Raw genomic sequence first — 11,774 nt, forward strand, 5'->3', positions numbered from 1 at the left:
ATAAGATGCTCAGCGATTTTCAAGTGCTCCGTGGGGAGGGGGGAGTTTGGGAACCACTATCCTAATCCATAAAATTAATAGCCTTATTTCTTTCTTTCAAAAGGGAACACTTCCTCACACAGCAAACGAGTAGCACAATTCAAATGGGTTTTTTTTTAATGAGAGTCAGAAGCATAGATGTTGTAAAGATGTAGTGTGATCTGTTGTGGAAAACTGATACAGTGGTGCCTTGCAAGACGAATGCCTCGCAAGACGAAAAAAGCGCAAGACGAAAGAGTTTTCCGATTTTTGAGTCGTTCCGCAAGATGAATTTCCCTATGGGCTTGCTTCGCAAGTTCTTGCGAGTCTTGCGAGTTTGTTTCCTTTTTCTTAAAGCCGCTAAGCCGTTAATAGCCGCTAAGCCGCTAATAGCCGCTAATAGCCGCTAATATCTGCTAAGCCGCTAATAGCCGTGCTTCGCAAGACGAAAAAACCGCAAGACAAAGAGACTCGCGGAACGGATTAATTTCGTCTTGCGAGGCACCACTGTAATGGGAACATCAGCAGTAAAGTAGGAGGAGGAGGAGCAAAGAAAGGGCAAAGTGAACAGTGTTGGGGGTTGTTTGTGTAAGCAGAACTGCAAGTGTAAGAGAGCTGCAGAAAACCTATTTGCTTGATCAGCAGCTGCAGTTAAATCAAACTGGAAACAACCACTGATCTCTGGCCATTGCTGCTGCTGTTGCTTCTGTACATGTGCTCCATTAGTTGCTGGCACCAGCCACTTAAATATCGCCCAAGACTTGCAGAAACTTCCTTGTTTAAGAGTTGAAGTATGTATCCTTTGCCTGACACCAAAAAATAAAATAGAATAGAATAAAATGTTTGTGTGTCTGGAGGGAAGTCAGTCACTCTGTAAATGGCAAAGAGAACATTACTGGTGAAGAAAGTCCCAACTGGACAGATGAAAGATCTCGGTTTCTAACTCCTCTCGTGAACAAGCTTCATCTCCCAATCCAGCCTTGGATAGTGTCCCTTCTTCTGCAGGATTCTGATTGTTGGATTACCGAGATGACAGCTAATTTCCTGCTTAGTGTGATGAAGAGGAAAGCGGCACCAACTCCTTCTTCAATACCACAGATGTAGTCGATACGCCGCACAATCGAACCTGTTTTTTGTATTCTCTGTCACTCGATGTTTTAAATCCCCCGTTACCTTTGTTATCCCCGTTTTCTCAAAGTATTCGCCCAGGACGACATACACTTTTATCTCCCCACCCCCATTTTATGTTGTTATTTCTATGTATATTATGCTATGGCCGCATGGCTAATGCAATAAAATCATTATATATATACTGGTGAAGAAAGTCATACGATGAGGCTGAAACTTTGGAAAGGTTTTGTAGATCATTTACCTGCCTCTTACAGTAACCTGGTCCTCTTCCATAGCCTTGGAGTCCCAGTGAATTCACATTGAATGAGTGTAGTTTGGCCAGAGTTTCTATTACAGCTATGTATAGAGCAGATCTTTCCACTGGACTTATGCCAGGTAACGCAGTGTTTCGGAAGATGCGACCCTAAAGACACCAGGAGCCAAATATAGAGGTGAGTGAGAAACAAATAGGGAAGATTACAGCTTTAAAACACAAGATGCACCAGACCATCTGCACTGTGCATTTAAAGCAGTATCATGCCACTTTAAACAGTCGTGGCTGCCTCCAAATTATCCTGGGAACTGCAGTTTGTTCAGTGTACTGAGTATTGTTAGCAGATCAATATCCCTCCCCCCACCCCACAGAACTACAATTCTTACAGTTGGGTTAACAGCAAATCACTCTTCCCAGGGAAATTTGGGTAAGAGGGGTCTCACAGAACCCTTAACAAACTACAGTTTGTTTAGGGAAGCTTTTAATGTTTGATGCATTACTGTATTTTAATATTTGGTTGGAAGCTGCCCAGAGTGCCTGGGGAAGCCCAGCCAGATGGGCGGGGTATAAATAAATTTATTATTATTAATTATTATTATTATTATTATTATTATTATTATTGCAGTTCCCAGGAATCTTTGAGGGAACCCATGACTGTTGGTATGGTACAATACTGTTTTAAATGTATAGTGCAGATAGAGCCTAATATATAGGCTCAGAATAAATTACAAAGTCAGTGATGACTTTGTCTTACTGGTTTTCAGAAGCACTGAGACATAGCTAAGCTGCTTCGCCTTAGTTGAGCAATGAAGATAAACCAAGAGATCGGATTAGTAACATACTTAGAGGGAAACAACACGCGATCATAACTTGATAGTTCTGTCCTTGAATGCAGAATTTATTTTCACAAATTGGAAGGGGCTGGTGTGTGTGACTTTAATCTTTTGCTCCTGGCTGTGGTCCTCATTGCCACCCCACCCCACCCACAAATAAAATATGCATCGAAGAGAGGAGGAAAAGAGCCCATCCATTTTAAAAGAAACATTTATGCAATGCATATTGCAAGCATCATAGAGCTGATCTGAATCAGCAGTAAGGGGCAAAGGCTTAGAGTCCCCCTCTTCCCATACTCTAGGGTCCTGATCCAGATGGGGAATCCCAGGCAGGGCCAGACCAACACATTTTGGCACCTGAGGTGAACCACAAAATGTACCCCCCCCCCCGACCAACCAAGGGAAGAAGGAGTAATTTTTTATTTATTTATTTATTATTATTATTATTATTGGTTTCCCCAGCCACTCTGGGCGGCTTCCAACAGAATATTAAAATACAATAATCTATTAAACATTAAACATTAAACGCTTCCCTAAACAGGGCTGCCTTCAGATGTCTTCTAAAAGTCTGGCAGTTGTTTTTCTCTTTGACATCTGGTGGGAGGGCGTTCCACAGGGCAGGTGCCACTACCGAGAAGGCCCTCTGCCTGGTTCCCTGTAACTTGGCTTCTCGTATCAAGGGCCCTCGGCACTGGACTTCAATGTCCGGGCAGAACGATGGGGGTGGAGACACTCCTTCAGGTATACTGGACCGAGGCCGTTTAGGGCTTTAAAGGTCAGCACCAACACTGGTGAAGTGAAGACCTACATCAGAAGCAAGGAGGAGGAATAAAGATTTATTTCAGGAAGAAGGGTGGGAGGGGACCAGTGCTTTATGTAGAGGCTACTGTGCTCATGCCCTGCTGGAAGGCTTCTTGGTGATTGTGAGAACAAGACGTTAGACTTCATAGGCCTTTGATCTGGTCCAGTGGGGACATTCTTATGTTTTTAAGGATTCTGGGATAAATTTGCCCATGGAGCAGGAAAAGTGTGTGCAATAAATGCTGTTGCAATCAAAGCACCAACCTGTACATGTTGCATCACATAAAACTCCGTTCCAATCACGGAAGCATCGCTACAGTATAAGAGAGGCTCGGGAACTGGAAATCCAACGGCAAACAAGGCTTTCTGAACCTGATATTCTCTGTCAACCTGAACAGGATTATGGTAGGATATACAATAATGTGAGTGATAGGAGCTTAAGTGACAAAAGCTGTGATCCACAGAAACGGACCCGCTTGCCCTATTCAGATCAGTAGAACTTAAGAATTGGGCAATTCTTAGGCGTTCCAGCAAGATTTACAGCACAATCCCATAGAAGTTTATTCAATGGTAAGCCCAGCTAAGTTCAATGGAGCAGACTCCCAGCAAACATGCATAAGACTTCAATTTTAAGATTACAACCCTTTACCAAATTTCCTGAGTGCAAGTTCAGCTGAGCTCAGTGGAGCTTACTTCAAATACTCCAGCCTATTATCCAGCATTCACAAATCCTTAAAGGTTTAATGAAGCCATTAGAAATGAATCACAACCGTTAGCACTTGCATACATTTGGGTAAGTGCTATCTGATTAAATTATCCATTTAAGTAATTTATAGAACACCTATTAACAATATTGAAGCAGTTTACTTTTTTAAAAAAAAATCCAAATACGTAAGTATACAGTAAACACAATCTTGATAACTTTAGAAGAAGAAAAGTCCACATGCACAGATGTACGACACAGGACAATATCCATACATGTAACAATAACCACGCCAATGCAAAAGTCTAAAACGAAGAACCGTATCATTTGTTAAACAAGCCCACATAGACATTCCACCCACAAAACAGTTCTCGCAATTTATCACTTTCATTAGCCACTCACACCAAATATGCAACCTTACCAGGGTTTTATTTCTTTTTTTATTTCACAGCTTTACATCAGTCTCACACATGTAACAGCCAATAAAAACCAAACACGCTAACCAGAATAACACCCTTCCTCTCTGTGGCTCAAGAGTTGCATACAAGTGCAGGCTAATCTAGCCATTTCACATGGTTTATTTCTATGGATCAGTTCAGCTGACATAAGTTTAATATAAAATATGCATGTGACTGACATACAAGCTAGTATATTAGATGTGACCTGGAATGAATATCTACCATCTGGACCCCAACAGTTGCAGAAAGTACCAAAGTACTAATCTTTGTTTCAGCAAAATTTGGCCACAACCCTCCTGTAAGCAGGAGCCAGACTTTACACAGACAATGGGATCTCTTTCAAGGTACACGTATAGATAAATGTGTGGTCTCCTCAAAATTAAGGCTGTGCCCTCATTTCGAAGCTATCCTAGGAGTAAACAACAGTTCAAATGATGTGGGTGTTTCATTCTTCAGTAATTCAGGAAGCCCCTTTCTCTACCAAGTTTCATTAGATTCAGGCTATACCCAAACCCCAGATTTTGAATGGTTCATTGTCTCACAGCTCTACCAGGAACCCCCCCCCCCCTTTTATTTCTTAAGGATCAATCCTATCCTTTGCTAGACAACCAAAGGCACAGGTGAGAGATGATGTTGGCTTGTGGACCTAGGATTTTAAAGGGAAAGCTTAATTCCCTGACTTTGTGTTCTGTGCGCTTCTAGAACAGGTGTACACCCCTCCCTTTCTTATAGTTCTTTCTTTTTAATGTGAGCCTGTGGCACTCACTCTTTAGGGGTAGTTAGGGACTCTCTGTATTCCTTAGAATGAAGGTGTGTACGTGTCTAATGAGTGTTTGCTGCTCACATATGCGAAACATCCATATGCTCTGTCTCTTTTCATTTCCACGTAATAAACCATTTTTTGCCCTACTTCCTGATGTGACGAGTTCATTGCTGGGCATGAGGGATAAAGGTATACACAGTATCACATTTTATTTTTAACAGATGCATGTAATGGCTCCATGCTAAAGGTGCCAACCCTCTCAGAGCTTCACATAGAGTTCATGCATGTGGTGGACACGCATGTGGTTTCAGACATACACCTCATCATAGGAGGAGGTCTATAAAACCCTGAAACCCCCAACCACCAAGTCATAACACACTGCACCAACTCCATCCCATAACACAACCACATCACATTGCTAGTAACAAATGTTAACGCCAGTTACTGACAAATCCTCGACACAAATCTAGCAGCAAATGTAACACAAGATTCACAAATTCTGGACAGTAGCAGTTCTGCTTTTTATGCCTGCGAGCCTAGTCCTTACGGTCAACTGAAGGAGCCATTCTCCTTCTCCACCCTGTTGCTAACCAAATCAATGTTTTCAAATGAAAGCCAAAGATATTTCATTAACGGATTGTTCTACAACAGCAAATTTACCTTATGAGCTTGAGGCAGTAGTGAGCCATGAGGTTTCTTCCTCAGTACGTAGGTCTTGAGGCCTTTTTCCAAGTAAAATGTTGGGTTGGACTGCCCTGAGCTATGTGGGCAAAGATATGCATTATTATTATTATTTTAAAAACTTGTTAGTCACTTTTTACATACAGAAAAGCTCACCATAGAATCATAGAATCATAGAGTTGGAAGAGACCACAAGGGCCATCGAGTCCAACCCCCTGCCAAGCAGGAAACACCATCAAACTCACCAAGTGAGTTACAACATTTTATGAAGGTAATTGTAAATACAACCCAACACATGCTGGTTATAGAAGCATAGAATGGTAGAGTTGGAAGGAACCACAAGAGCAATCCAGACCAACTCCTTGTGATGAAAGGAGTATTTTGCTCACGACCCTGAGATTAAGAGTCTCGCACTCTACCGAGGTATGAATGAAGGAGATTCCTAGGGCAGCAAACAAAAATTCAGCAGGCTGAGCTCTTCGGGCCATGGAAATGTGGCAATGGCTTTTCCCACCTATCTTGGCCTACCTTCCAGCCCTAGGAGGCTTCCTAAGAGAGCTGCTCCAGAGGAAGAACTGTGAGGGGGAGAGAGACTCTGCTGTTCATCAAGCAATGGCTTTTTCCACCTGCTTTGCCCCACCCTCCAGCCCTAGGACTTTCCCCCAGACCAGCACTTTGAGAAGCAGCTGGGAATAGAGAATAGGAGTTCAGGGATATTAAAAAATAAAATAAAATTATAAGCTGTGTGTTCTCGTTTCTCATCTTGATCCTTCTGCATGGTTTTGTATGTTTTGCAGTATTTCATGCATTGTGACTTGCCGTTATTTTTTATTGATTCTAGTTTATTAATTCTTTATTGTAATTGATAAGTGCAAACCGTTTCATTATTATTTGCTGATATTTAATTTTACTGGTTACTATAATATTCCAATGGATTATTGAATATTGCTTTATTGGATATAAGTTGCTTATTTTAAAGTTATTGTGACTTTTTCTCTACCGGATCAGATTTGTTAATACTTGTGTTATCTTTGCCGTCTGTTTTGTTGTTTCTTCAGCCTATAAACTGCCTTCTGTATAGCAATATAGCAAGGCAGTATACAAATAAAAGTGGAATGAAATGAAAGGCAACAGAAACCAAACGAAGGATTAAAAAGGGATGAAGAACCTGTGGTCCTCTGGATGTGGTTGAACTCCATATATCATCAGCTCTAGCCTGCATGACCAATGGCCAGGGATGATAGGAGTTGTAGTCCAGTCGTCTTCTTATTCTTTGGCGATCACTTGTAGCCAACTAAGATTGTCTTCCATAAACACAGTTTTAACAGTGAGTCCACAAGTGACTGTGGAGGCCAATTCTGGATCCACACATCCTTCCACAGTGGGAGCCTAGGTTCCCAGGTGGGAGTTGATCATGGTGAGGGTTTGCCAAACGTGCCTTCTTCTTACCACGTTTCTCCCTTTTGACCTGAGTTTGAGCGTCTTCAAAGCCCACGACACCTTTGGTAAAGGCTGTTCTCCAATTAGAGCACCCACAGGGCAATGTTTCCCAGTTGTCAGTGTTTATACTCCATTTTTTTAGATTTGCCTTGAGGGAGTCTTTAAACCTCTTTTGTTGACCACCAGCATTACGCTTTCCATTTTTAAGTTCAGAATAGAGTAGTTGCTTTGGAAGACAATAATCAGGCATCTGAACTACATGACCAGTCCAACAAAGTTGATGTTGAAGTATCATTGCTTTGACACTGGTGATCTTTGCTTCTTCCAGTACACTGGCATTAGTTTGCCTGTCTTCCCAAGTGATGTGTAACAATTTTCAGAGACACCGTTGATGGAATCTTTCAAGGAGTTGGAGATGGCGCTTATAAGTGGTCCATGTTTCACAAGTGTACAATATGGTGGTACTACAATAGCTTTGCAAACAAGCATTTTGGTTTCCCTGCAAATGTCCCGGTCCTCAAACACTCTGCACTTCAACTGGGAGAAAGCCATGCTTGCAGAGTTCAGGTGAGGTTGGATTTCGGCATCAATGTCAGCCCTTGTGGAAAGATAACTGCCCAGGCAGGAGAAGTGATAAATGTTTTCAAACGTTACGCCACTGAGTTGGATTTGTGGCACTGCAGAGGGGTTGTTTTGTGCTTGTTGGTTCAGTGACATCTGGAGGACCCTAGGTTGTGCACCCTTACCAAATTTAATAACTTTGGTTTAACTAGTTAAAAGTCTGGGTGCATGGAAGAACAACAACACCTATGAAATTTTCTCATGAAACACTTGCACAAGCAAATTGCTTTGATGATCAAAGCAACACATTTTGGGGCAAGCCTTTTCAGTGGATTCAAAATTGTTTTGTTATATCTGAAATTGCTTTTATTTTATTTCATTTTTATTTTGTAAGAAACACAATTTTTATTGTTGATGCTTTTACCACGATATTGCTTCAAGATACTTTATGGGAAGCGATTCACAAATGTAATCTAAGTAAATAAATATAAATACTAAATCTGGAGTCAACGTTCAGAGCACGCATAGCACATCTGCTCATTACGTGGCAAGTTTTCTCTCTGAAGCCATAACAACCCCAGATTTGGTCTGAGGAAAAAAACAGCACAAAAGCAAAATGCAGTGTGCTCTATGAGTTCAGAGGGCAATAACTAGACTCTGTAACTCACTAAAAAAAATATGTTATCTGGTCCTTACAAACAACAGGTGTATTTCTGGTAGGATATGGGTTTCTGGAACACAGTTTCAAAGCTGGTTGATTAGTAGCAATGGTCCAAGATAACAACAGTGTCTCTCTCTTGCCTATTTGCGTCCTTTGTTCCTCCCTTTGGGGATTGCTCAAACACAACCAGGATAGGCAGGTCAGTACTATATGTGGAGCTACACAACCATAAATGGGCTAGGATTGTTGTAAAATTGGGCATTCCAACAGGAGAGACCGCCTTGATAAAGTTGCCACATCTCTCCATTGTTAGGTGAATTACAGGTAAATGGCCCACAATGAGGAAACAGTTGGACAGCCATTTTGGGGGGAAAGGAATTACTGTCTCCTCCCCCATTAGCTGAAATTATTGTAATCTGTGTAGCTGTGGGGAAAACAAAGGACAAACTGAAGTGAGTGAGATCCCAAAAGACACATAGAGCTGTATATGGGTTCTCAGACTGCTGGTTTTCTTCCTAGAGATCTGATTTAAGAGCAGATAGACTGGCTATCTGATGGACTGTTTAGAGCAGGCATGGCCAAACTTGGCCCTCCAGCTGTTTTAGGACTACAATTCCCACCATCCCTGACCACTAGTCCTGTTAGCTAGGGATGATGGGAGTTATAGTCCCAAAACAGCTGGAGGGCCAAGTATGGCCATGCCTGGTTTAGAAGCTCTCCACCCATGAACAGCCTGTACATTTGTAAATGAGTGCTAATATTACAAAATGCCAATATTTTTCAAATGCTCTTTCCAAATGAAATAACACCTGGATAAGCAAGTGTTCTCACCACTCTGAGAAGCGGAATAACATTACATAACACTTTTCTGGCCTCAAAAAAGCCTTTCAAACTGTGGTGCTCTTTGACCCCCTGGGTTTTCGAGGTTCAAAGAGCAGCACTGGGCTGTTTGAAAGCATGTGTGAGAAAACCTTTAGATGTTGTCAGTGTTTGCTGGGGCTAAAGGGAGTTGGGAGTCCAAAAACTGCCTAGAGGGTCTGCTTTAAAGTTGCAGAACTTGTCAGCAACTTGGGGAGAGAGGAAGGGGAGGGGTACATGGGAGAAAAAGAATCATGGATATATGTTCTGTGTATAACTAAGAAGGGAAGATTTGTCTCCTTTAATATATTGGAATATGTCCATAAAAATAGATAACACGGGTGGAGGTGGGGAAGGGAGTAAAACACTGAAAAGGCAAAAGCAGACTTATTTCTGACAAAAAAGTGTCTTTACGTTTTGCTTCATATCTCAGGTTCTACAAAGTATAGAAGCTGGGGGGATCTGAGGATTATTGTTCACCTACCGGAGATGTACTAACTTATTCAAGCATCTTTCACACTTCTAAAAATACAGTAGTACCTCTGGTTATGTACTTAATTCGTTCCGGAGGTCCTTTCTTAACCTGAAACTGTTCTTAACCGGAAGCACCACTTTAGCTAATGGGGCCTCCCGCTGCTGCTGCCGATTTCTGTTCTCATCCTGAAGCAAAGTTCGTAACCCGAGGTAATATTTCTGGGTTAGCGGAGTCTGTAACCTGAAGCGTATGTAACCCGAGGTACCACTGTATAGGGTACCTCAGGGGATAAGGAAGAATGTGCAGGAGAAAGGAAAGCAATCTTATCCTATTAGATTTCAGTGAAATGTTTGCAGCTAAATGAACTCCTTTCCATCTCTCTCCACACACTGATTTAACAGTCCTAAGGCTGCAGCGCGATCAGCATTTACCAAAGGCTGCGAACACACATTAACTTTAAAAGCACAATTTATTTCCCAAAGAATCCTGGGGGCAGAGGTGGATTTAGGGGACGGCAACCTGTTTGGTCATTGGGTGCACTGCAAAGTCTTGGGGGTTGCCGCCGGGGACGCAACAATTACGCTTTAGAATGGAGCGCAATAGGTACCAAATTTTGGCATTGCACAGGGCACGAATGAAATTTGAGAACTCAGCTTAAACACCTTCCTTATTCTTTTAATGGCAATGGCGCCCACCTGAGAGGGATCTGGAGTTGAGAAGAGTTCTGGCTGAAAAAAAGTCCTGCCTATAACTACGGTTCCCACGATTCTTGTGCCAGGGTGTGTGTGTGTGTGTGGATGGATCATAGAATTGTAGTCTTGGAAAGGACCCCCAGGGTCATCTAGCCCAACCCCCTGCAATGCAGGAATCTCGCTGAATTCAGTGCCCTGATTTCCGAGCATCATTGCTCCGCGAAGCTGCCATCCTTACCTGTACTGCCTGACCCTCAGCGCTTCGGGTGGGTGCTGCGGGAAGCCCGGCAGGTGCCGGCACAGGTATCTTTCCAAGGCTCCCTGGTCAAATCTGTGCGGCTTCCTCACTTCGGTGGTATCGGGCTCACTTGCCATTTTGCAGAGGCTCCTCTCCAACTGCGGTTCGCTGACTTGTTGCTACGCTGGAGGCGAGAGCAAAGAGGGCGGTGGGGCGAAATAATAATTGCAGCGCAAAGGTTGCTGCAGCCGCTCCTCCAAAGGCGACTTACCTCCAAACTGTAGGGCTGCCTCGGAAGTTACTCCAAAGCGTTTGCAAAGACGCTCCTCCTCCTCACCCAGAGCAGAAAGAGCTGTTTTGGCTTGCTGCCCCTGCAGCTCAGTCCATGCTCTTTTCTGGAGACTGAACTCTGACTGAAATAATTCTTTCACCGGGTCTGCCCAAGGAGTTTGGCTTTCCCCCTCGAGGGTGGCGGTGTCGTAGCCCAGACCTAGTCGCTGCTTTAGAGAGCAAGTCCACTGACTTCAATGGGTCCCACTCCCAAGGCTGCTCAGCTTGCAACCCTTAAACCCAGTTGCAAGGCAATACAAAACCCGGGGAGTGAGGGCAAAGCAAAATGGTGCCCTTTTCATGGGCGTAGCCGGGATTTTGGTTTTGGTGTGGGGCAGGCTTTATCTGTGGGGGATGGAAAGAGAACCAGTTTTTTTTTAATTGTGGGGGGCAGTTGCTCCCCCCCTGGCCGCCCACCCCTCCTTGGCCGCCCTTTTGCTTGCAAGGGGGGCAACCAGGATTTTGGTTTTGGTGTGGGGCAGGCTTTATGGATGGGGGGGGGGGAGAGAACCTCAGGTTTTTTTTTATTGTGGGGGGCAGTTGCTCCTCCCTGGCCGCCCACCCCTCCTTGGCCGCCCTTTTGCTTGCAAGGGGGGCAACCAGGATTTTGGTTTTGGTGTGGGGCAGGCTTTATGGATGGGGGGGGGGGAGAGAACCTCAGGTTTTTTTTATTGTGGGGGGCAGTTGCTCCTCCCTGCCCGCCCGCCTCTCCTTGGCCGCCCTTTTGCTTGCAAGGGGGGCAACCAGGATTTTGGTTTTGGTGTGGGGCAGGCTTTATGGGTGAGGGGGGGGGAGAGAACCTCATTTTTTTTTTAATTGTGGGGTGCAGTTGCTCCTCCCTGCCCGCCCGCCCCTCCTTGGCCGCCCTTTTGCTTGCA

The 11,774-nt window shown here is 43.7% G+C and overlaps 2 protein-coding genes across 3 annotated transcripts in view; both read right to left on the reverse strand.

Annotated features, from left to right (window-relative positions):
• ACAD11 (acyl-CoA dehydrogenase family member 11) overlaps positions 1-11,075 on the reverse strand; it is a 44,326-nt gene extending 33,251 nt beyond the window's left edge. The window contains exons 1-4 of the mRNA XM_081882052.1: positions 10,567-11,075; positions 5,621-5,720; positions 3,301-3,426; positions 1,391-1,552 (exon numbers count right to left, since the gene is read on the reverse strand). Of these exons, the coding sequence (XP_081738178.1) occupies positions 1,391-1,552; positions 3,301-3,426; positions 5,621-5,720; positions 10,567-10,703 (525 nt within the window). The 5' untranslated portion in view covers positions 10,704-11,075. The remainder of the gene's footprint in view (positions 1-1,390; positions 1,553-3,300; positions 3,427-5,620; positions 5,721-10,566) is intronic.
• NPHP3 (nephrocystin 3) overlaps positions 1-11,774 on the reverse strand; it is a 235,347-nt gene that overhangs the window by 164,082 nt on the left and 59,491 nt on the right. The window lies entirely within an intron of this gene.

Source organism: Podarcis erhardii, assembly GCF_964252035.2.
Source record: "Podarcis erhardii genome assembly, chromosome: 12".
NCBI lineage: Eukaryota > Metazoa > Chordata > Lepidosauria > Squamata > Lacertidae > Podarcis > Podarcis erhardii.